The sequence below is a fragment of the Lutra lutra genome, chromosome 2 (genome assembly GCF_902655055.1).
Source record: "Lutra lutra chromosome 2, mLutLut1.2, whole genome shotgun sequence".
Taxonomy (NCBI): Eukaryota; Metazoa; Chordata; class Mammalia; order Carnivora; family Mustelidae; genus Lutra; species Lutra lutra.
In genome coordinates this window covers 3,364,705-3,391,361 of record NC_062279.1, presented here as the reverse complement: position 1 = coordinate 3,391,361, position 26,657 = coordinate 3,364,705, and the positions used below count along the sequence as shown (strand labels likewise).

Below are 26,657 nucleotides of genomic sequence, written 5' to 3'. Positions count from 1 at the left end.
ACAAACATGCGGAGGTAGAGAGAGTGATGTAAAGGAACACACTGTTTTGAGTTGCCGTGACCGTGGTACACCAGCACGGTACAAGGTAATACCAACATACGCCCTTCACGGGGCTGCCCTCTGCGCCGTCGCCAACATGGTGGGCACCTTGGTTGAATGGCACTGAGTGGGTCACCACTGGGTAGTGGCTTCCTGTGGGGCAGCCCTGATACCCCCCTGGTGCCATCACACCAATAAATATACTATATTCCATTCCCAGGTTCACAGGTAGTCACCACCAAACACACGTCCTCACAAAGCTCGACCTCCAACCTCCCTCCTTCATTCTCCTTCGCTCACTCCCTCCTTGCCTTCCTCTTTCCTCTCTCCTGCTCCCTCGTCCCTGCCTCTCTTCTTCCATTTCTTCCTGCCCCACACATCCCAGCCCTTGTGTCATCAGCCCCTCTCCTGCAAAACTCAGCCCCTCCCCAGTTGGCCTTCCCTTGTCATGGCCACGGGGCAGCACACCCGGAAAGAGGAGCATAAACAGGCACTCCGGGACCATCTTCTTGTTGTCCCCATCACTACAGTCACCGGCACTATTATTTCCTGTTGTTTCTTTTATTTCCTGGTGTTGCGCCTTTCTCTGGAGTCACAGTCATGACTTCCCTGCCTCATCACACACTGTCAAGCCTGGCGCTCTCTTTCTCTCTGGCAAATGAATAAGTAAGATCTTTAAAAAAAGAATATAGTAACAGAAGGAGTTCTTTGATATCAAAATTAAAAAGTCTTTTCTATTAATTTAAGAGTGCAAAATAGCAAGAATTATTCTTTTGTAGTTTTTTTCCTCAGTGAGACTGGGAAGTTGAACTATTGATTATCTTATCAATGTGATGACTTAAAAACTAATTTCTGAATAGTTTACTCTTGAGTAGTTTTCTCTTACACAGAGTACTTTAGGGTAAGTATGGCCGTTCCGTTATCTATTCTGACCCTTAGTGAATGGTAATTCCACAAACCAAAGAAAAAGGAAACAAATAAAACAGAACAAAACTCTCTAAGTTGCCCAGCGTGCAGGAAAGCTGCATGACATCTGCGAGTGGGATCTTTATCCCTGATTATGAAGCCCATCGATCTGACCTTGCTTTGCAGAACTTCACTGCTGCTCTGGTTTATACTAAGAGAAAGTTATCAACTTTGCCTGCTGTAAGAATCTACAGATGCATAGTAGTCCTAGTTCTTTAGACTAAATGATAGTACAAGAGGGAAAGGTAGATGTGTTGATTCCAGAAATATTTATGGAACATCTAACACATGCCACGTACTGTGCAGGGCTCAGTAGTGAACAAAGAAACATGAAACAACTCCTGTTTTCATAGATTTTTATAGTCTAATGGGAAAGGCAGAAAGTAGGTAGATAGATGATAAGTAGCCAGATGATAGGTAGCTAGATGATAGACAGATATCTAGATATATAGATGCATAGACAGAAAAATACCAGATTTGGGGGGTGGGGGATACAAGTGGGTCATTAACATGACTGTCAGAAGACTGTCAGAAGGGCAGTGTTCACAGGGAGGTCAGCGATGACTCCATGAGAGAAGGATTCTGAGCTGGGACGGAGTTGGAGGCGCCAGCCCTGGGACATGCCAGGGATACAGCAAAGAACTTTCTAGGAAGAGGCAAAGTATGTATTATGCTGTAGCTTAAACATGAACAATGAGACACAAAAGTCACAAAAGAGGTGGAAATTTTGTCTCCTTTTCCATCAAGGCAGACATTTAGGGTCAAATAATATATTACTCTTCAAATCTTTGTTTCCAGCATAAACGAATACCCGTCACTGGCTATTTCTGCTTGCTCTGTTTTTTTTTCTTTTTTCTTGGTGGAAATCTGGACATTTGGAGTGTTGTCTTGCTGGAAAGGGAGATATTTGTAGACAAACTGAAGATGGAAGAAAGATGAGTGAATGGATGGGGCGTGTTAATGCATAAAACAGTGAATAAATAAAGGCATAAATAAGAGCATGTATGTCGCCACTGCTTTGGAGGGCTTGATCTGAAGCAGGACAAAGGTAGTTTATGCTACACACCCAGTAAACAATAACGAATGGTGGCACATCCCTGTTTTCCTACTTCTCACCTTCTCTTCTGCACAGGTTGGACCCATCCATCTGCTTCACATTTGGTGGAAGCCAAGCAATCTGGAGCTTCCTCTTGCCTTCAGGAGATGGGGCTGGGTGGCAGTGGGACTTGGACACGTTGACATGGCTTCAGGAAGCCTTTGCTGCTGACATCGGGGTAGACAGACACATCACACTGGGATGGTAGCATCTCCCTGGCGGCCGGTCCTGGGATGGACACTGTGGTAGTAGAGGTCCAGGTCTCCCTGCCACTCCTATCAAAACTCCCCAGCCCCTGGCCTGTCTAGGACAAGCCATCTCCATGGGAGGACATATCTGGGCTCCAGGCTTCAACTCCAGCAGCAAAGGGGGTTTGCTTGTCTTGTCTATTATTTAATATGTAAAAATAAATATGTCCGCTTTTATTTTTACCAATTCACCCCTTTCTAGTTCTGTAACTTCCTTTTCATCATTATTAAATTTCAACAAAATGTCCTTTAGCTCACTCTTTAAAACTAATCTGGTTGTTGGACGTGTCTTTCAGCCTAGGTGGAGGTATGGAGTGGGTTAACAAAATACCCAAGACATTTAAAAATCTGTAAAATATTTTTCTCTTCCTTCTCACATAAAATAACCTCTTCACTAAACAAATATGATAAAAAGAACAGCCTTTTACTTTTTACGTGGGACTCCCAGTCTTGTGGGTCCATCATTGTTAGGCTTCTATTGTGTCAGAAAGAAAACAAAAGAACTTTGATTTGCATTTCTTCAGATATAAACCACTCATTCTTCTGGGTTTGTGTATGGAATTCTTTTGGTTATCTTAAACAGCTCTGTGAGACGCATTCCTTCTTTTTTCTCCTTGCTCTGTTTTGTTTAAGTGCGGCCATAAGGTACCATTTTTAGACTCCATTCTCAGTGCTTTAATCAGCTGCAAAAAACATGCCTTCCATTATTATTATTTTTTTAAATTATTGACTAGCACCATTTGTTTCACTTACTTCTTGGAAAACTTAGTATCTTCTGCTCTTATCTATAGATCTATAATTTTCTCTTGCAATTCGTTCATCATTTAGACCTTCAGAGTTCTAGCTGATTTACTACACGTACCCTCCGTTGATAGATTTCGGTGTTCTGCCAATGTTAATTCTGAATTTCGCCACATCTGGTCATGCCTTGATGTGTTCTATAGCAGTTATTTTATTGAATTCTTAAATTCCCAGTTTCCCTCCCTCTCTGTTTTTAATAAACTGCTACCCTCTTTCCTCCATCTGAGAATCTGTTTCAATCGTCTTCTAAATAATGCTTCTCATTTTTGCTTGCTTCATTTCAGGGATTAGTTAAATTCTTTTGGAGATCTCGCTGGTTTGTTCTTTCATTTTATACCATAAAGCACTTTGAATGTTCCCCCACTGCTTTCAGTTTGCTTCCTTCCCTGGTGATCTGGTGTGTCTTTGTCATTGCACGATGACTGTTCTATATCTTGGACAGTTTTGGTGGCATTTCGATGATTTTTGCTTGAGGGATTTCATTCGTAATGTTCATCTCAGTCAAGTTCACAGAATGCCTGACTTGCTTCTTTCTTCAAATATTGTAGATTTTTCTTTACTCTTTAAGAACCCACCATACCCACATCTTAATGTTTTGTCAAGACACTTCTCGAGAGAAACACAGTGCTGTGAAATAAAGAAGGAAGCATGTAGGTAGGAAATTTTCTCTGGAAATTGGAGGATAAAGGATTCATTTCTGGATAAAATTGGGGGTTAGGAATGGCTGTGCCTGAATGAAGGCAGAGCGTTTTCTTTGGTTGTATAGACTCAGAAGGTTTGGAATAACAGAAGCCCTCAGATCTGTGCAGGCATGAGGAAGTTTGCTATGAAGCAGACTGTCAAGTACTCCTTGGGACCTTGACCCTGGAGATGAAGGGTCTGCGCAGGTGCGGCACAGAGAGAAGTTGCATTTCACCTAGTGCTCAGAGAAGCAAGGTGGAGATCAGGGAAATTCACTGCTCTAGAGAACCATCTGGGGGATTTCGGAACTGGGAGTCTGAGTTCCTCATGCTCTTGGGACTTGATGGTACCACCTGGAGAGCTGCCAATGCAGAAGATACACACACTTCCCCGTGTATGAATGTTTTCCTCTCCTCTGCATCACTTGTTAAGCTGACTCTTAGTAGCATGGGATCATAATAACACAGTTACATTTGAAATAACATTATGTAACCATCTTTTTATTAACGGTGAATCGAGGTGTATTTTTTTTTTAAGGATTCTATTATTGGGGCACCTGGGTGGCTCACTAGGTACAGCGTCTTATTTTAGCTCAGGTCATGATCCCAGGGTCCTGGAATGGAGCCTCCCACTCTGCTGAACACGGTATCTGCTTCTCCCCCTCCATCTGCCTCTTCCCTCTGCTCTTGCTTTCTCTCTCAAATAAATAAATCTTTAAAAAAATAAAGGGTTTTAGTATTTATATGTGGGGCAAAATATAAAGCAAGGATGTTCTAGAAATACCTTTCTCCTAAGTTTTTTTCTTTCAAGTTTCTTTTCTTTCTCTGTTGGAACCCAATCTTGTATGTTATTTGCAGATCTGAAAGCTTATTCGTACTTTCTGGTGGGAAATTTAGATGTGTATTTATCTAGTCTTTATGGTACATACATTTGGAAAAAATGCTTCTCTGTAATTAATTGTATATTTTCAGTTGTTTTATGATTGGTCCTCAGAACCTCAGGCTAAAACACTTAAAATTTATTTTTAAAAATGATAATTTTTGTTTCATAAAGTGTGAACTTTCCTTTAAGATGTGTAATAAATTGCTTTTGACGGTCATGTTCATAACTTCCAGATATAGATGTTCTCTAGGAGGAAATTCACAGTTTGAAAAATTTTCTTCTGATAATTTGTAGTTGGTGAATCAGACATTTTATAGCTTCTTTTTGCTGAAGTTTCCACCTTTGTACTCTAAGTTCTCATTCCTATCCTTTTGACTTCAAATCTACAGTAATTAAGGCATTTATAAATTATCTTCTTCCAAAGTGTATAACTTTTTACTTATTTATTGTGTGCTGTGAGTTTTACATCTTGGAAAACTATAAAAATATTTTCCTGTTGCATATCTCTTTCTACCATCACAATTCCTGGCACGAACAAAGGATCCAGGAAAAACAAATATAGTTTACACATCAAAACAACAAAGGGCAAATAAAAAGTAATTTTTTTTTTCAATCAGGAAATACAGTGTACATGTTGTGTATGTGTGGTGTGTCTGTAACTTATAACACACAATGTTGCATTAGTTTCAGGTGTACAACCTAGAGAGGCAGTAAGTCTGTAGGTTGTGCTGTCCTCACAAGGGCGGTCAGCATCGTTCCCCATGCCACACCATTGATTCTCTTCTCTGTGCTGCACCATCCGTCCTGTAACTCACTCATCCCATCATTGGACACCCGACCTTCCTTTCACCTCTACCCATTTTACCCATCACTCAACTCCCTGCCCTCTGGGAACCATCAGTTTGTTCTACATTGCTGCCTCCTGTCAGCACACAGGAGAAGAATGAGGCACAAACAAGTCAGCTGCGAGAGAAAGGGAGCAGGGCACGACAGCAGAAATGACTGTCGCCCCGGACAACCCCTCAGTCTCATATTTGTTAGAAAGTGAGTAACGTCCAACAAAGCCAGATTACACTTTGACCATGAGTCTTGTACATAAGTAAGAAGAAAGGCAAAACATGTCTGGTCACATAGTACATAACCCATAGTGAGCAAGGACGAGTGAAAGGATTGTCTGACTAAGTGCTGATGCTCTCGGGGGAAGGGGAGATCAGAAAAATGAGGCAGGCAGCATCCGCCCCCAGTGGGCCGGGCATTCCCGGGTGCTGGGCTTCAAGGACGTCTATGATCTATCATCCTCTCCCACAGAGGCCTGTTGTCAGTACGTGTTTTTCTTAAAGCTTTATCTAAGTGTGCTTGGTAACTAGTACAATTTCTCATGGGTTATATTTTAGACGGTACGTTGTTCTGAGGGACGCTTACACAATGTACTCATGAGTTACTGCTTTTGTTGGTTTGGTGCGCCATTTGTTTTTGTTTTTCTTTTAGATTCCACATATGAGTGACATCATATGGCATGAATCTTTCTCTGACTATTTCACATGGTGTTATACTTTCTAGGTCTATTCATGGTATTGTAAATGTCAAGATCTCATCCTTTTTATGAACAAATATTTTTCTTTGTATATATACCACTTCTTTATCCATTCATCTGTCAGTGGACACTTGGGTCACCTCTATAGCTGGCCTGTTATAAATAATGCTGCAGTAAACCTGGGGTGCATAGTGGTAAGCAATTGGGGAATAAATACCCACTAGTGGGATTACTGAGTCACATGGTATTTCAATTTTTAACTTTTGAGGAACTTCCACAGTGTTTTCCACAGTGACTGCACCAATTTCCATTCCTACCAATGGTGCACAAAGGTTCCTTTTTCTCTATGTCCTCCCCCAGACTTGTTATTTCTTGTTCCTTATTATTATTATTATTATTATTATTATTATTTTAATCCAACCATTCTGGCAGGTGTGAGGTCATATCTTATTGTGATTTTGATTTGTGTTTCCTTGGTGATGAGTGATTTTGAATATCTTTCCATGTGTCTGTTGGCCATCTGGATGTCTTCTTTGGAAAATGTCCATCCAGGCCTTTTGCCCATTTTTAATTGGATTATTTGTGGTTTTTTGGTGTTGAGTTTGTGGCAATATTTAATTATCAGAGACTTGAACTAGTCATATAGGAAATAATTTTTACATCTGTATTGTATAAAATCATTTGAGATTTTGATCAGAAAAAGAAAACAGAATGACAGTAGGCCAAAAATTTCAAAGAAATACTTTAAAAATGAATATTTCATAAGAAAGGTGAAAAATATTTTTGAAAATGGAGTTGTATTTTATAACCTCTACTCTTATCTTCCTCATTTATATGTGACTGTGGAATCAAAGATCTAAAAAATACTAAATCAATACTCAGGAGTTCCCAGTTTGAGTTCCACATCTTTCACTAATAATTGTGAAATGAGTCCTTTGTCTCCCTTGTTTTTAGTTTTCACTTCTGAAAGCAGAGGTTGTCAGAACAGTAGTAATTTTAAGTCTCCTCATGGTCTGTATTTAATGTTTGATTGTACTTTACTGCTAACCTCACCTCATCCTCTGTTGAAGGAAATATGAGGGGCTCCTGGGTGCTTAGTTTGTTAAGTGTCTGCTTTGGACTCAGGTCATGACCCCAGGGTCCTCACTGAGCCCCATGCTCGGCTCTGCTCAGAGGGGAGCCTGCTTCTCCCTCTGCTTCTGCCTGCTGCTTCCCCTGCTTGTGTGCTTGCTCTCGCGCTCTCTCTCTCTCTCTCTGTAAAATAAATAAATAAATAAAATATTTAAAAAAGAAAGAAAGAAAGGAGCAAGAAATAGGAGCCAGTGTCCTTGAACTCCCTAATTTTCCTGCCATCAGATGCCCCAGCCTGTCTCACACTCTTTCTGTGGTTTTCTTTTACATTGTAGGGGTTGTTCTGTGTCTCATTAAAGTCAAAGACAGGCTCATACTTGCATTCAAGTAGCAATATTTTTTCTGTCCTGAAAAATTATTTATATCTCAGATCATGGAATCATCATTGTGCAGTATATTCTAGTATTTTCCATCTTAAAAACAAAATCTTTCTTGGTGACATGTTCTCATTTTTCACCCTTGATAGGGAAGTGATCTGAAGTCCCACCACCCTACACTTCCCTTCCTTGTCGCCCAGGCTCTCAACTTCAGGCTCCAGCACATCTCCCATCCCTGCAGTGGTGATTATTTTTTCCTTCCACGGTCATCATGTTCCCCATCTAGCTAAACCACAGGTCTCATTGCTGTTCACATCTATTTAAGTTCTCAGTAATATTCAACCCATTTGATCACTGCCTCCTTCTCAAGACCTTCGGTTTTATGGGGCATCCACAGCATGGGTCTAGCATCGCTCTCACTGGGGGTCTTCTGTCGGCGTGCTTCCTCAGTGCCGTGCCTCCACACACTGCACAGCCCAGGCCTTCCTCCCCAGCCCTCTTTGTTTGCATGTCCCGTCTATGGATACCCCATCAGTCCTGTTACTTCTACCAGTATCTGTGGCTAATGGTCCCCGGTTTGCTTCTAGTCCCCAGTATCTCCCTAACTCTACACTGTTAGTTCAAAATGTGCACTTGGTGTCTTGATTTTACTTAATATCTAGGAATGTCCAAAAGTCATGTTAAGCTTAGTCTGAAAAGAAAACTCTCATTTTTTCTACACAAATTTATCCTTTCCATGCACAACTGTACAACCTGGTTTCCCATGGAAACAAAACAAAATAAAACAAAACAAAAGCAATAGTCATCTTTGATCACTGCATTTCAGTAACTCCTCAGCTAAGCCGTCATTATACCTTATGGACTCCTGTTGTATATCTAAGACCTGCCCCTTCCCCCATGTCCCTAGCCCCAGCTCAGGCTCAGCCACCATGATTCCTCATTGAGAACATTTAACCATGGCTGAACTCAGCCTGCAGAACCCCTATTGGGTGTGTTCAATGAATGAAGTAAGAAAGGAATTTTTTAAAAACTAAAAAACGTTTGGTTTATTATATGTAATGTCCTCACATGTTTCTGGTAGTAATTTGTCTTTCCACATTACTAAGCAGGCTGAGGACAGTAAAAATAGCTATTTACTATGCATTTCTTTTTTTTAAAGATTTTATTTATTTATTGGACAGACAGAGATCACGGGTAGGCAGAGAGGCAGGCAGAGAGAGAGGAGGAAGCAGGCTCCCCACTGAGCAGAGAGCCCGATTCAGGGCTCGATCCCAGGACCCTGGGAGCATGACCTGAGCTGAAGGCAGAGGCTTTAACCCACTGAGCCACCCAGGCACCCCTACTATGCATTTCTTATTGTAACACTGTAATGGAAATGATAGTCAATAATTAGGCTTTGAATTTCTTAAATTTTAAATGTTTTTTGAAATTTCAGTTATTCAGCTTGCTGATTAAGTCAATGTATTTTAAGTCTCTTTTCTGTGGGCTAGACACTATAAAAAGAGAAGGTTAATATTCTGGTTTATAATCTCTGACTTTGGCGTTATTGCCGAAGTACTCAAATGGCCCATATATGCCACTTGAGTTCTGACTGGAGGCCAGGATATAGGGGAGACAGCTATGCTTTTGGGTTAAGCACTGTGTTTTATTTGTCCAAACTATGTTCCTTGAGACTTCCTCCCACGAACATCTCAAAGAATTACTTTCCCACATTTCTGATTTTTTACAGTAGCTTTTGCAAATGATCTCTTCATATTATACTATATACCGTATCTGTATATCCATCTTCAATTTTCCTAGACTGTTAATGTCACTGGCTGAATTTACCAGATTTCCAAAGAAAAGTTGGTTACAGTTGATAAAACTGTAGATACAGTTGATAGAACTGTAGATACAGTTGATACAATAGAGTTGATACAGCATTCCATTTGGCTCCTGGTTAACAATGGAAAGTACAATAAAATGGCAGGAGGAATTCTGTATACAGTTTAGTGCTGAAAGCTCCTGGCATTTATTACATGTTTGTACATTTTATAAGAATTTATTTATACCACACTATTGCATACCAAATTTGATATCTATAATTTATGGATATAGGCATATTGTTTAACCTAAATAAGGATTTAAAGGTCTACTCACTTAGCAACATATATATATATATACATATATATATATATATATATATGTATATATATATATATATATCACACCATGGAAATATATATTTCCATGGTATTACTAGTAAATGTAAATTATTAATATTTTATTATATATTGGAAAGAATATAAAATGTAATTATAGGTTTATGTGAATATGATGGTCCCTCAATTCATCATAAACTAGGTATGGAAAAAGTAGCAATAATAATAAATAATTAAGTGACAAGCTATTATATCGAAAGTGTGAACATACATAGGAGAAAAACTAATTGTATTGACCTTCAGATATAGATGGATACCCAGCATTCTGTAACTCTTCAGAGATATCAAGAAAACTGCTTTCAGGGGCGCCTGGGTGGCTCAGTGGGTTAAAGCCTCTGCCTTCAGCTCAGGTCATGATCCCAGGGTCCTGGGATCGAGTCCCGCATCAGGCTCTCTGCTCAGCGGGGAGTCTGCTTCCTCCTCTCTCTCTGCCTGCCTCTCTGCCTACTTCTGACCTCTGTCTGTCAAATAAATAAATAAAAATCTTAAAAAAAGAAAAAGAAAACTGCTTTCATTTGAATAATGTTTGTGACAAAAACTTCTTAAGACATAAACACATGAATGACAACTCTAAGTTACTGGTGAGATGAACTAGTATGTGTCCAATCTACGTTATCACAAAGGCTGTAGCTACAGGAATGAAGTGTAGGGATTCTATCTGTGGCCTCTTTGAAAATACCTGGAGTTTCAGCTTCCCTACACAGCCAGGGTTTTGAAGTTTTTTGGACCCTTGGTGCAGTTGTTTTTTGAAACTACTGTGTCAACTTAGGAGTTATGAGCTGCTTCTGAGAATAAATATGTGATTTGTCACGTCCTAGCATGAACAAAGCAGAACCTGCTGTGCTAATAAGAAGATTATTATATGCTGGAGGTTGATGATTAATTGCTATGTGCTACAGCACCTCGGGCTGTATTCACGTCGGACAAGGGTGTGCTCGTGCATTCAAGCGTACGTTTCCACACGTCTGTGTATACCTGCAGAGCTGGGTTGAAGAAGGTGATTTTTGGAGTGCAGCTGAGGCCATGCTATTAAACAAGTGAACGCGTGAAAAGGCAGATGTATAACACCAACCCGTGTGGGCGATCTCCCATGGCGATCACCCAACCGTGAGTGGAAAGACTATTGAGCAAACAAGATGTGGAGAAGGAGGTGGTATTTCTAGTCCAGGAGATGGGAACTTCCAGACAGGGTAAGAGGAAGACCTGCCTTGAGGCAACTAGTTGCCCTTTCTTTCTCTTTGCCCGGGTGGCTGCGCAGTGACAAAATGGAGCCCCGGGAACACCCATTCATCCTCACGAACGGGTCCACTCAGCTCCTGCCTCCAGGAGCAAGGTAGAGTTCATCTGTTGGCGACACCGTGAGAGCCCGTAACGGGGCCGAGCTTCAGAACACGAGGTCTGAGCACCAACGGATACCGCAAGCGCGGCTGAACCTGCAGGATCGTGCGATTCTGTCAGCGCGTCACTGGGATGTTTTCGCTGTCATCGTTGCAGTTATCTTTTCCCCATTCCTGCTCACATGCACGGCCCAGTACTAATTCTGCCTGCAAGATGGTCCTGCAGAGCTGTCCACCATTTGGGGAACACACTTCAGACAGATCTCTTGCTGACTCTCTGGCTGCCACAGGGACGGAGCCTAGCGCAGCCAGTTTATGCACAGTGAGAGACACCAGAGTTACTCACAGCTGAACTCCCAGCACCAGTGCGTTGGTCCGGGTCATAGCACTGACCAAAGAGCTAAAAAAAAAAAAAAATGCCTTTTGCTTGTTAGCTTTTGTTTTCCATTTGAATTCCTGTTTTCTTAATCAGAACACTGAAAAATAATTAGGTAGAAAAACAGGGTGTGCACCCTCCTCGCAGAATTAAGGCAAGTGACATGTATGGGAAACATTTCGTATAGGTTCCATAGGTTTGGAGATATTATTTATTTATTTATTTATTTATTTATTTTAATCTTTTTTTTTTAAATTTACTTTCAGCATAACCGTATTCATTGTTTTTGTACCACACCCAGTGCTCCATGCAGTCCGTGCCCTCTCCAATACCCACCACCTGGTTCCCCCAACCTCCCACCCCCCACCCCTTCAAAACCCTCAGATTGTTTTTCAGAGTCCATAGTCTCTCATGTTCACCTCCCCTTCCAATTTCCCTCAACTCCCTTCTCTCCATCTCTCCATGTCCTCCATGCTATTTGTTATGCTCCACAAATGTGAAACCATATGATAATTGACTCTCTCTGCTTGACTTATTTCACTCAGCATAATCTCTTCCAGTCCCGTCCCTGTTGCTACAAAAGTTGGGTCTTCATCCTTTCTGATGGAGGCATCATACTCCATAGTATATATGGACCACATCTTCCTTATCCATTCGTCCGTTGAAGGGCATCTTGGTTCTTTCCACAGTTTGGCGACCGTGGCCATTGCTGCGATGAACATTGGGGTACGGATGGACCTTCTTTTCACTCCATCTGTATCTTTGGGGTAAATACGCAGTAGTGCACTTGCAGGGTCATAGGGGTTTGGAGATATTTTTAAGTAGAGTTCATTTTGAACTAATTACATGAGAGAAATTCTCCAGACTCTGATAGCAAAGTAACAGTCTCCTTAGATAAAATATATGATTTACTTTTAATAAGAAACAAAGATTCATCAAAAACTAATGATGTACTGTGTTCATTCTGTAAAAGGAAACAACTTTATATGTATTAAAGACTTTCAAAAGAGGTTTTAGTTTCACAGCAAAATTATCATGAAGGTGCAAATTTTCACGTACCCCCACCCCACACATGGACAGCCTCGCCCACTCTCAGCGTCCCCGCCATTTGGTGCATTTGTTACAACTGAGGAACCCACATGGACATGTCATCAGCACCTGCATTCTAGAGTGTCTGTGAGGGTCCCTCCTGCTGGCGTACATTCTATGGGTTTGAGAAAATAAACGCGAACCCACCATTATGGTCTCACACAGAGTATCTCCACGGTCCTACAACTCTGTCTCGCTCTACCTAAATAAAGACTTGTACTTATCGGCATTTCCGATCTGTCTTATTTCACATAAAACAAGGCGTACTTACGCTTGTTTTGTATCAGTTTGGCAAATCTTTTATTCCAAGTCTGACTAGCAATTAAAGTAAAACAAAGATAACACAAATTTATTAAAAATTCCCCATAAATCACTGTTTCTGCTTTAATTTACTCAACGATCCTTCTCAGGAAAGCACATAATTCATTTCTACAATGCAGGGGAATTAGGGATTCATAGACATAGTGTAGATGGTGGGATAGCTGTGCTCCTGTACGCAGACATGCAGGTAGAAAGGGTCACTCTGCGTGAACGGTTCTTGGATCCTTTAGTGAGCCACTGCCATGTACGTCCAGCCTGGGGTCAGAAGAGGGACACGAAATCAGGAAAGAGAAATGAGGTATCTTTCCAGCCCTCTCCCCACCATTTCTAATGCTGATTTAAATTACAACAGCGCACGGTGCCCAATTTAAATGCTTCCGTTTTGTCTTGAAATGTGTTTTCGTACTGATAAAACTTAGCCTTAGGGACAATTGATTTAGTACCTCGCTCTTTTAAGAAGACCGTTCGTTGATAAGCACACCACTAGTCTGAGTGGTGGTAGCCATGTGTTTAAAATGTACTTATACAAATTAAAAGATTTGGACAAAGCCTGTTCATGATAGAGTGCTGGCACATTAATTTGCCTTGAATATGTGAATAAATGAGGAATTAATGAACAATTGGGAGCACAGAGAAGGAGAGATATGGAAGAACCATGGAGGGAGTTAATACTTAAATGTTTTTAATTGTTCCCAGAAGATAAACATACTGGAGTAACCTCACCCCAGGATCTATTTTATAGATATTGTTTTACATTCCTTTACGAAGGTGGAGAAACAAATGTTCTCTGTATTTTTAGAAGTGCCTGATTTAGAAATGTTTAAACAGAAGGTAGTGTCTTATTTTCATAGAGTCTATAGGGGTTTTGATATTCTTGATGATACAAAAAGAAGTTTGTAATGAGGACTTACTCAGACCAACTCTTTTACAACTGTGAGATGTTTAGAATTGGTAAAAAATAGAAAATATTACAAAACGCCAAAAACATATTTTAAAAATTGCACCAAAGTCTATACGGAGCATCATCTCTTTCTCTCAGGCCTGAGATCCTGTTTGAAGGTGAAAAAGTAAACGATTTCATCTAATGTCATTAAGAAATTTTTACTTGTAAATGTTAAATTCTGTAATTATTCTGTATTTATCAAAATATACCGCGTGGGTTTTGAAGTCTCAAACTTTGTCCTTCTTTGTTTTTCTTTTTCCTTCTTATTTTATCTATTAAGGAATCTTTATTTGTGACAGTTAAGAGTTTTGTAATTACTCCGTTTCTCAAAATACCCCCTTGTAGACTTTTAAGTTGTTTTGAAGGCCAGAACTTTGCCAATCTCATCTTTGTTTTAATTCCGAGCATCGTGGCCTGGACAGAGCAGGCATTCAGTAAGTCCCAGCACAGCGCCTGCCCTCGTGGCACTCGGCCGTGGAAGGGTGTGGGGCACAAACAGAACAGGTGAAGTTCCAACAGCTGAAACACGTGAAGGGAATAGACAGTGTTGGCAGAGAAGGATTTCTTTGGACAGAATGAGCAGGGCAGGCACCAGCGAGGGGCAGCACATGTAGAGACGTGAATATAGGGCAGCCTTCTGCAGGGAACCAGGTCAGGGCATGCCTGTGTTTAAGGAACCGAAGAAACCACTTTGGTCACTGAGTCACTCACAATCCCAAATATATCTAAGCATTATTAATAGTCACAGTAGCCAAGAGAGTGAGAACAACCCAAGCGCCCATCGACAATGATGCATAAAGGTGTGTGTATTTTTGTATATACACACACGCATACAGGAATATTATTCAGCTGTGAAATAGGAGATAACTTACATTTGTAACAGTTACTGATGAACCTCCAAAACATTATGCTTAGTGAGACAGATCTATAAAGAAAAAAATGTATTTCTTTTTCTGTGGGATCTAAAAAAGTCAAATACATGTATCAACGAGTAGGTTGATGCAGGGAGTGGGGGAAACAGGGAGATGCTGGTCAACGGTCCAGAGTCCTAGTTACACAAGACAAGTAAGTGGAGAGATCCAGGTGGTTACAGTTAATAATGTACTGGGAACTGGAATTTTGCTAAGAGCACAGATTATCACCACACTGAAAAAACAGCAACTGTGTGAAGAAATCAGTTAATTTGAATGCTGTAATGTATGTGTGCATCAAATCATGGTGCACACCTTACATATGTCCAGTTTTATTTTATTTTATTTTTTAATCATTTTTTAAAATTTATTTTCAGCATAACAGTATTCATTGTTTTTGTACCACACCCAGTGCTCTGTGCAATCTGTGCCCTCTCTAATACCCACCACCTGGTTCCCCCAACCTCCCACCCCTCACCCCCCCACCTCTTCAAACCCTTCAGATTGTTTTTATTTAAAAATGTATTTACTTGGGGATGCCTGGGTGGCTTAGTGGGTTAAGTATCTGCCTTTGGCTCAAGTCATCCCTTGGTCCTGGGATCGAGCCCCGTGTCCATCTCTCTGCTCAGCAGGGAGTCGGCTTCTCCCTGTCCCTCTGCCCTGCTCTCCCAGGCATGCACTCTCTTTCTTAACTCTCAAGTAAAGAAATAAAATCTTTAAAAAATGCATTTACTTAACATTATTTTTCACTTGGATCTCTGCCCATCCCTGATGGAGAAATGATGGCAAGTTTCATTACAAATGTGAATTTGTGTTTTAACACCAGGTAGAATATTTACAGACTGCCACATTGTCTGACACACTCTAGGTTCTTGGCCCAAGACTGGGTGTACATTTTGTTTCATGGAGCATTAACAGCATGGAGTAGAGATTATCCTTTGACAACAGGCTCTGGCTGATTGTTGAGGCTAAACTCTGAAAAAAGGCTCTCTGTTACTCTTTGCGTTGGCTTGACAAAACCACAAAATGGCGATTTCTGCACCCCTAATGAAAGCACAGTTACGTAGTGAGACCCCCTGTGTGTGACTGATTACGAGGTGCCCAAGCGTGACCCTCAGGCATTCGTGGGTTATCATCGCTTCACTGTAGGATGCTGCATGAGGCAGGCCTAGGTACGTGTCAGGAAGGTGGTGGGAATGAACCTGCCGGTCTCAGGGCTTTTATTCTCTTCTCATTGGACCATGGTCACTTATAAACAGACCCATGAGACAGGAAAAAAATGAAATAAAACCATGCTCAGGTCCTAAGTTTCATGTGCAGTATTGATCCTGGTTTGCAACAGGTATCAACCCCCACACCTGTCTCGAAGACAACTACTAAAATAATGTATTCACACAAACACTGCAATTTGAAAGAGTAGCCTTTTATAATAGCTTATAATAACTGTATCACTAATTTTGGTAGGGATTTCAAATGGCAACATTAATGTGTTCCGCATGAGAACGGCTCAGAAGAGCACCTGTGTGGAGCCGCTCGGGACTGCACACTAACCTGCTGTTGGTCGGAAGCCGGCCTTCCTGCTGCGGCCTCGTGCTCTTTGCTTGGAGGTCTGACGAACAGGCATCAAAGTGTAGTTGCGTTTCTGCTCTTCCTGTCCTGTGCTCCTCCTCTGATTCCTGCTTGTCTCCATGTATCTTGCTCTTCTATCCATTTGTCTATCCATCCGTCTGCCTATAGTTTATATTTATCTATCCATTTACTTTCTGTGTCACTTTCTTCTATTACCTCCATCGTCTATCAGCCATCTCATCTCTCTAATGATTGATCAGTCTATCTCCGTATCTCTAATCAATCTTTCATCCATGTGTCTCTTTTAGCTATCGATCTATTGATCTGTCACTTCTATATATCTGTCTTATCTGTCATGTGTCAGTGACCTTCATATCTCATCTTATCTGTCTACCATCTATCATCTACCTAACTCTCTGTTCCTTGATCTCTTTGCCGCTCAGGTTTCTAGCCTGATTTCATGACATCTCTTACCGTCTTTCTCTTTCTTCACAGCATCGGACATGGAAGAAAGCATTTCTTCTTTCAGGAGAAAAGAGTCCAGTGCTCTGTAAAAAGAAATTCATAGAATCATAATAAATGGCTAAATCAGACATAAACCGATCATATCTAGTTGGTGTGGTGTTAATCACCAAGGCAGAGTGTTCTTTAGAAATAAAGCTTTGCAGAGTTAAATGTAGAGGAAAACTTTCTTGCCTCAGGAGGTCTTTTTAATATGTTATTATGGATAATTAAATAAAATCTGCATACATTACTCTAAAAATGTTTGTTTCAGAGTATTTGGGTGTCCTCAAAATATAGTAAAAGAAATATGAGAAGAATTAACATATGAGATATATTTAAAAAGAATTAAAAAGAATTAATGAACAATTCTTTTGCTTATATTATCTTTGGGTCCTTCTAAGCACTATACAAAATAAATATTTGATAAACATTTGATTTAAAGCGTAATACGACTTTTTCGCTTTTAAAATCACTTTTAGTGCTGATAATCAGTATCTCTGGAGGGATAGCAGTTCAGAATTCTTTAAAATTCTGTAACTGAGGGTCCTCAAATGTAGCAGTAGAGAATATACAATTGTCCATGGTTATACTACAACTAGGTATTTGCATATTTAAAGCCATGGAAAGTTCCTGTGATGCTAAATAAGGATCTTTGCTTTATTCAGGTCATCAAGCTTGCCTTTGAGGAGTTTGAACTAGAACGAGGCTATGACACGCTTACAGTGGGCGATGCTGGCAAAGTGGGTGATACCAGGACGGTCTTGTATGTGTAAGTATGGGCTGAAGTGTGTCTTTTCCACTAGCACGTGCAGACAGCTGGGCCAGCATGGGTGGATTCTTGCTAAGCTAGTGATGTCCAAGTCTGATTCCACATGAGAACTAATTCAGGATTGCATTTCATCTGTTTTGATTTTTTTCCCTCATGTCATTAAAAAAAGTTACAATATACAGAAGAGCAGAAAGCAGAAGTGGTGGTTTCTTAACAAAGAAGGTTTCTTCGCCTCTCCTACTTCCCTCTGACCTTGCCTTTGCAGTGTTTTTGGAAGTACAAGTGCTGTCTAGAGTAACACCATGAGTCCTGAAAAACCGCTTGCCGACTGGAAGGGCCACGTGCTGAAAGCAACAGAGGTTGGGGGTGATTGTGCTGGGGTAGCTGACCGTGTACCTGTGGCTCTCAGTGTTGAGTCTTGAAAAGTACAGTCGCAGCCTTGGTATAAAAATCAGCGCATGAATCCCTGCCCTGCGCTTGTGAGGGGAGTCATGGTCTGCCCTGCCAGTGTCTACCCAAGATGCATTTACCTGCTCCCTGAAGCTGGGCCTTCAGGACACTTTTGTCACTTCCATGAGACCTGCGCGATACAAACTGAAAACATGATCTGGGAGAAGCCTTACTCGTCAAGCATCAAGCTTGTCAGCATGGAGGGAAAGGTCTTCGCAGCTTTTCCTTCTGTGTTAGGGGCTCGCGCCGATGCCCACCACTCCTGAGCGGGAAACCGCTTTCTTTAATGGAGGTCATGCTGCAGTGTTTCACCTTTTTCTTTTTTTGGTTTACTCATATGATGCTCAGGCTTTCTTTTTGTTTGTGAGGGATGTTGCCCCTGAAACTGTGAGAGGACTGCAGGGTTCTCGTCTCATGAAGGCGAGGAATGAATCTCGCAAACACAAAATGGTGACACGAAGTGCAGGTTTATTAAGTTAAGGTGAGAACAGAAAGGAAAGACAAAAGCTCTCTGGGGTGAGAGGGGTCCGGAATGCGCTGCGCTGCAGGCCTTTAGGGTCAAACTCTAAATGACCAGGGAACTTCGTAAATATCCCATCTCTAACATTTAAGACAAAACAGGTGAATTTGTAACTACCGTGTAAATATCTCCTCTATACTTAGGACAGACAAGGTGAATTGTTATGTTCCCTTCTCCCTGGTTAATGTCTTGTCTATAACGTTTCTCCACCCCTGGGATGTCTGTGAGCCTGGCCAGGTAGTCCCCTGTGGGGGACTATTCCAGGGCTTCCTATCTCTCCCTGCCTAGACCTTCACCCTTTCCTTATCGAATACCTTCAGCTTATTATTCTGCTAGAGAAAAACAGTACTGGCTATTACACTCACTCATTCTATACTTACAGTTGCTTATGGGGTAACCCGCATTTAAGAAAAAAATACTGTAGATGGACATGCTGTCCGTACCTTCAGCAATGCATGGGCCGTATTCTGACTGCATTGGGAATATGCTCTTATCATTTATCATAGATTGGACATCGTTCCCTACCACTACATGTCTCTATCTCATCTTATTATAGGCCATATACTATTAGGACTAATAATTGAAATCATTTTACTGCCCCATGATTTATGATAATAATTACAATAATAGCATTAGTCATATTGGAGCTAATAGTCATTGAGTATCTCATATAACATGTGCTGGGCTAAATGCCTAATACATATTATCTTATTTTGTCTTTACCTTAATCCTGTAAGTTAGGGGTTAATAGTATTCCTGTATTATAAATGATAAGACTAAGATATAGGTACATGTATGTAAAATCCTTTAGGATTTAACCCACCTTGCCAGCCTGCAATATGCTGACGTGCAGAGACCGGAACACTCTGGGCGTAGACAGATACTGAAAGCCAGTCGTTGTTCTCCCGGGTCTGCTTCTAACTGTGACACACGGATGCGGCATGTTTTTTAAGGGATTCTCATTATTCTCATTGATGGTCTTTGCCTCCACCCCCCACCTCACCCTTGGCATTTATAAGCAGCTGAGCAGTAAACAGCTCCCTACAAGTACCTTGCCACACTTGTTTTGTTTGCCTTCAGGAAAGTTTGCAGCAGGTGAATTTAGGAGAAGGGTAACTTCATTTACATAGTTATCCTTCTCCAGCAATCCCCCGAAAACTTTCTTGTAGAAGCTCCTCTGTTCTTCTGCTATCATGTATGAAGTTCCCTATTACGCCACCCTCACCAAATAGTTACTAATTTTTTTTTGCCAAATTCTTAGAGATTTCATCCCTGTACAGGAGTATGTGTCCTGCATAGTGGAACCCTGACCTCTGGGTTGTTTGCAGCTGCCACACTGACCACGTGCTCACAGCCGGGCATGGGTCTGCAGTAGAATTTGTCAACAGTGACAGAATGGATAGGAGCAGGGCCAGAAAGCCAAAGATGCAGTTTCTGGCTCTAGCTTTGCTATTAACTACCTCTCTGACCCAGAGGGATGTCACTTTACCACTCTGTACCTCTGTTTTCATGCCTATAAAATACGTAAAATAAACTTTCCCTGCCTGTGGCAAGGAGCAAAATGAACTAATGCATGTTGCAGAGTTAAGAAATGTAACCCACAAGTGAAGTAGCTTTATTATTACCGTAGCAGGTAATTTAAGAAAGGTGTCACTATAGCAAATGAGAGAAAATTTTAAATAAGTGCAAAATATAAAATATAAATGCAACACAGCAATGCCTTATAAAATCCCTTAGGTCACTATTAAAGATCTAAAGTCATGCACCTATTTTTTTTTAATGCTATTTGTTCTTAAGAGAGCAACAGGAAACTATGTATTACCTTGACATAAGTGTTATTAGAACTTCCTCTCGATAGCTCAAATCTATAAATGAAGAGCTAAAGAGCCAACTGAATCAAACTGAGATGCCCTTTGGGAGACATAATGTAACAAAGATTGGCTGGGCATTTAATCAGCTGCAGACAGACAAGAGAAGCCACTGATCTGTTTCCTTAGTATACACAACTACAGAAAAAGAAGCCGGTTAGAGAGTTCGCAGCTGGTGTCTTCAAATAAACAGGTACTTGTAAAGAATGCGTCAACAAATATTTTTGAGGACTTGTCTGCTAGACGTTATTCTCAGCACGGAGATGAAAATGTAACTGGAGAGATAGCAGACCCGTGGGGGTAGTTGTATGCCAGAGTATGGAATCACTGGATCTCATGATGCAGATTTCAGATACAACATGAGCTAGAATCTCCTTTATGGAAGACTGCTATTTACTGCCTCAGGCTTACTGTGTTACCAAAGGTTCCTTCTTTTGGAGTGGGGGGATGGAATTCTAGCCTCGGATTTTCAGGAAAAATCTGGAAAGCCAGCGACCTAACCCATATTTGGCTCATCCTAAATATGGTTTTCAATTTTCTAATTTTTGTTAATGGTATTTTTGTTTCTTAATATTCTCGGCACAAAAAGAGAATAACTGAATTTGGGAGACCCTTTAAATGGTCTAATCTTCCCAAGAGATGAATGGATTTACTCAGGTTATTTTTAGAGAGGGACAAGATTAAAATTAAATAACTTACTTAACAAACCTCTGTTGAGATCTGTCCAAGAATATGTATTGATAATTGTCTTGAGTTTAATTTGCAGAAGAATTGTATCTGAAGTTCCTTCCAGCCTTTTCAGTGATTCGCAGTTGGTGGCCAGGGTATTGCTTTAATTTCAGGTTATAGGTTTTAAATGTCTGTGCCTCTAAGGGGATGGATAGCCAACCTCAGGGACGTCTGTGAGCGAGCAGCGCAGCCAGATTTGTGGATTAACGGCAAAGGATACTAGTGTGACTTACGGCCGCTCAACCTATTATTTCTGAAACTGCTGCTTGTTTTCCTGGAAGCTCCTCAAGCCATTGAACGGCTGTGGCCACATCCCGCTGCTGTTGTTGGCAAATCCTGAGCCGAAGGGCATCATTCTTTTTTTATTAAAAGACTGTGGAACAGCCATACAAAAGAAAACACTAAAGACTGATGTTTCCCTGTTTATATATCTTCGATATTATCAGAGAAGCCAATCAATATACCTTTTAGTGCTTTGGAGAAAAGCTCGAGCAGTTTATGTTAGAAAGCAGTACACGAAGATAGCTACTTAAAGGCTCTCTTGATAAAAACTTGAGTTTTCACGATTAGGAATCAAGCACACTCCTTAGGTTCTTGTAAGTCTGGAATCACATGTTCACAAGTGTTTTTCTTCATATTTTCATTCTCCTAACGGCACTGCCTGTGCGCGTGGGTATATCCGATAACACGGGTCAGACTCATGCTGCAAAACCATTTTTGTTTTTTTATTTATTCTTTCTTTCTTTCTTTTTTTTTTTTTAGATTATTTATTTATTTATTTGACAGAGAGAGAGAGATCACAAGTAGACAGAGAGGCAGGCAGAGAGAGAGGGGGAAGCAGGCTCCCTGCTGAGCAGAGAGCCAGACGCGGGGCTCGATCCCAGGACCCTGAGATCATGACCTGAGCCAAAGGCAGAGGCTTTAACCCACTGAGCCACCCAGGCGCCCCAACAAAACCATTTTTCACTCAGATTTCATCCACGTCAGCTTTCCTGTCTCTGCCTGTTTATCTGGGAGCCTTCTTCCTCCAGTCTTTGAAGAAGTATTTATTGCAATTCAGACAATGTAGTAGGATTCAGGGTTGGGGGAGCTTTAGGGGAATGGCCAGCAAGGAGAGAAGAAGAGGCTGCCCAGCCTGTTAAGTTCCCTGGAGACTGTGAGCAAGCAGGACCCTTCTCAGTACGCTACGGTGTCTAGATTCTCTATCCCAACAATTCCAGCAACCCTATCAGTGGGGAAATAGACAGACAACGGAACATCAGCATTTTAGCTTTGGGACACCACATGTTTCAGCGGGTCTGGGGGAGCACGCTGGCCCGGGACCTTGGGAGTTATCTCCAAGTTGTCTTTGGAGGTTACCTTCCTATGTGGGAGAAGCTGTAGGTCCCAAGGGAAGCAAAGCTCACCGAGTGCCGGCTGGAGATGGGGTGGGGTGAATTCCAACTCACTGGGGGCCCCGACAGCCTGAGCCATTCTCCAAATATTCTGCTCATTCCGTCACCAGTATTGACTCCCTGTGGCTCCTTTCTCTAAGAAGTGAAGAGATGCACGTTGAAGGGATGCACGTCTTTCTCTGCATGCTCTTGACCCAAAGCGCTAAGGATCTCTTTCCTGTGAATCATCAGTCAAAAGCATTTCACGTTTGTGTTGTGTTTTTGACATTAAATTAACTCAAAGGCAAAGCTATTCTCTTTCGCGGCGGGGGGGGGGGGTATAAGAGCATTTAAAACAATAAGGGGCATCCCTTTACTCCAACAAGCCTGCCTGTCTTGTGCCTGTCAGCCCCAAAGGATTGTTGCAGGTGTGAATAGGAATGGTAAATAAAAAATTGGTTTAAAAAGTGTACTGTGACCGGAAGATTTATCTTACTATAGTTATGATTTCTACTTTCCTGTAATGCACATGCAGGGCTCGACAGTGTCCTGAGTCATCTTGGGCAACGGAAGGTGCCAGGAAGGAGGAATGAAGGGGGATTGAGCTGTCGTTTACTGAATCTGTCTGCACCTGCTTTGTCTCTTGGTGATCTCGTGATGAAGGTGTTATTCCCATTGGCTACATGAGAACAAGGAGTGCTCGAATTTATGGTCGTGAAGGCAGGAGACTGCTCCATGGATATCGGGACCTAAGATGTTAATACAAAGTGACTCCTGCTCACTTCTTAATCCATAACCAAACATCACAGCCAGGATATTGACACTGATACAACTCATCAGTCTTAGGCCTTCCTGGTTTATTCGTGTGTGTGTGTTAAATTCTAAATTCAGTCCTTACACCCAACACCGGTCAAGACACACTGTCCCCATCTCACAAATCTCGCTTGTGCTGCCTTAAGTCATCACGTCTGTCCTCTCTCCCCCCTCCTCCCTGATGTGAGAGCCGCTCTGGACGCCACCTATGAAATTGTACCATTACAGGTGTGTGATGTCCATGGAGTCCCAGAGTATAACCCTTTACGATGGTCTTTTTTTTCCCACTCAGCAGCATTCCCTGCATATTGAAAACCCGTTGGGGAATAGTTCTGTCCTTTCATGACTGACTCGATTTCCAGGATGTGGCGTGCCTCTGTGGTCATCGTCACCGCGGCGGAGCATACTGCTTCGATTCCAGGCGGACTGTCAGTTCTGTGCGGGTTTCAGTGGGCGTGTGGGTTTCCTTTGTTGTGGATAGAACCCCGCACTGATAATGCTGGTTTGTTCAGGAGTTGCATGTCTCGTCTTAGAAGAAACTTCCAAATGATGTTGAGCGTCTTTTTCTTGCCTTCCCCCCTGCCATTTTTTTCCATCTATACATCCTCCTTGGTAAATTGTCCGTATGTCTTTTTCTTATTTTCGGATTGGATTATTTAGCATTATTTTTTAAAGATTTTTTTGTAGGTTCTTAGGGTGCCTGCGGCTCAGTCAGTTAAATGTCAGTTTCCTGGTTTGGCCTTGTTTCATGATCTTGTGTTTGTGAGATCTAGCCCTGCATCGGGCTCTGCGCTCAACAGGGAGGCTACATGGGATTCTCCCTCTCCCTCTGTCCCTCCCCTCCCCACTGACTCTCTCTGATGGAAGGCAGGTAGGCAGGCAGGCAGGCAGGCAGGAAGGCTGATTTCTTGGTCTATTCTAGATAACAATCCTTTGTAGAATACGTGGTTTGCTAGTATTTCCCCACAGTCTCTTACTTGTCTTTTTATCTTGTTCATATAAGTCTTTACAGAGCAAACATTTTTAATTTTGATGTGGTCGAATTTATGAACTTTCCATAACTTGTGCCTTTGGTATCAAGTTTAAGGATTCTGCTTTTCTTAGGCATTAGTCCTTTTAGATATTTTAGTGCTTACACCATTCTATATAAATTTTGGAATAACCTTGTATACATATCTAAAGTTCTTGGTGGGACTGCGGTAGGACTTGCATTATACCTGTCGAACAGTTGGGGGAGAGTTGAGACTTCCAGTTCATAAATATAATATTTGCTGCCATTTATCAAATGCTTTTTATGTGTCATTTGATGTGAATATAAAATTGTCCCTTGTTAGCTAGTTCCTATTGTGGATTACATTACTTGACTTTTGAATCCTGAACCAGCCTTGCATGCCTGGAATCAGTTCCACCTTGTGCTGGAGGGCCAGGAATGGCCAGCAATCCCTGAACCAGGGGAGGAAAGATTACTGCAAACGTTGCTCTAAAGAGAGGAGAAGGCAAGGGGGTCTGTGCTCAGAGAGGAAGACCCTTGCTCTTTTTTCGCTCCTGCTTTTTTTTGGTCCTTAGATAATCACAGATCTTATCACTGTTTCTCAAGCATGCAAGTGTGACAAGGGGCTTTGCTGGAATGGGGAGAATCTGTTTACGGGAAAGACACGATATATGCTGATCTATATGTTCCATGAGTTCTGGTACACATAGCCCAAGCGACAATGCATACATCTCTTAGATCACAGGATGGTTGCGTGGGCTAAGAAAGCTTTGGGAAAGACAACTTCCCGTAGCATTCCTAGGACAGTGTGGTCACGCAGGCCTCGGCATTCTAAAGGCCTAAGCCCTTCTCCAAAACCTTCCATTGCCCCCAGCAGCCTCCTTGTTACATTTTAGCAAGCCAGGTATTCTGGCTGATGGATGCTCTACATTAACCCCAATAGTGGAGAATAATTCTTGTTGCACATTATTGGATTAAGTTTTCTAGTATTTTTTTTGAGGAAATGTGTGTCTGTGTTGATGAGACATATTGGTCTGTGCCTTCTTCCTTCCTTCTTTGTCGCTTTCCTTTCTTTCCTGTCCCTTTCCCTTCCCTTTCTTCCTCCCTTCTTTCCATTCTCTTTCCCTGGTTTTAACATCAGATTAACACTGGTCTCATTTGATGAGTTGAGAAGTATTACTTCCTCTGTTATTTTCCAGAGAAGTGTATAAAAACATAGTACTGATTCTTCAATAAAAGATTGGTAGAATTCTCTAGTGAAGCTATCTGGGTCTGAAAATTTCCCTTGGGGAATTTCTGTAATGGTCATAGGACTATGTGTATTGTCTATTTCATCTTGGTTGAATTTTGATAGTCTGTGGTATTCAGAGAATTGTTTCATTTTTAATAATCTGTCAACTTTATGAGTCTAAAGTTATTAAAAATGTTTCTTTATTATATAATCTTCTTTATGACTCGACTCTGTAATAATATCTATGATTTTATGCCTAATATTGGTAATGTGTGTCTTCTTTCTCTCTCCCTCTCCCACTTTCCCCTCCAGTCTTCTAAGAAGCTTATCAATTACATCAATTTTTTTAAAGAAATAGCTTTTGTTTCTTTTTTTCTATTTTTTTTCTCTATTTGCAATTTTATTGCCTTTTGACACTTATCATATTCTTCCCCCACTCCTTTGGATTTATTTTGCTTTACTATTTGTAGTTCCTTGAGATTGGAACATAGGTAATTATTTAATTCCTTTTCCCTTATGTAATGTAGTTATTTTAGTACTATAAATTGTCTTGTTGGCATTGTAATAGCTATATCCCAGATTTTTTTTTTAAATTATGTTTTTTTCTCATTTTGATTCTGTTCTTTGTTTCACTTGAGACTTTCTCTTTGGGTCATGGATATGTGTTGTTTAAGTTTCATGTGTTTAGAAATTAGTATTAAAATATTATTATTTCTGTTTCTTTTATTTTTTAATTTAATTTCATTTTTTTCAGTGGTCCAAGATTCATTGTTTGTGCACTACACCCAGTGCTCCATGCAATACTTTACCTCCTTAATACCCACCACCAGGGTCACCCATCCCCCACATCCCCCTCCCCTCTAAAACCCTCAGTTTATATTTCAGTTTCTTTAAATGTGTTGAGGTCCATCGTCTGACCCAGAATGTGGTCTATGTTGGTGAATGTTCCATAGTAGCTTATAAAGCA

At 41.2% G+C, this 26,657-nt stretch overlaps 1 protein-coding gene across 3 annotated transcripts in view; it reads left to right on the top strand.

Annotated features, from left to right (window-relative positions):
- Window positions 1–26,657, top strand: part of CSMD1 (CUB and Sushi multiple domains 1) — a 2,014,336-nt gene that overhangs the window by 1,521,999 nt on the left and 465,680 nt on the right. For all 3 annotated transcript variants that reach the window (XM_047713603.1, XM_047713595.1, XM_047713613.1), the window contains one exon: window positions 17,612–17,715. In XM_047713603.1, coding sequence (XP_047569559.1) covers window positions 17,612–17,715 — 104 coding nt within the window. The remainder of the gene's footprint in view (window positions 1–17,611; window positions 17,716–26,657) is intronic.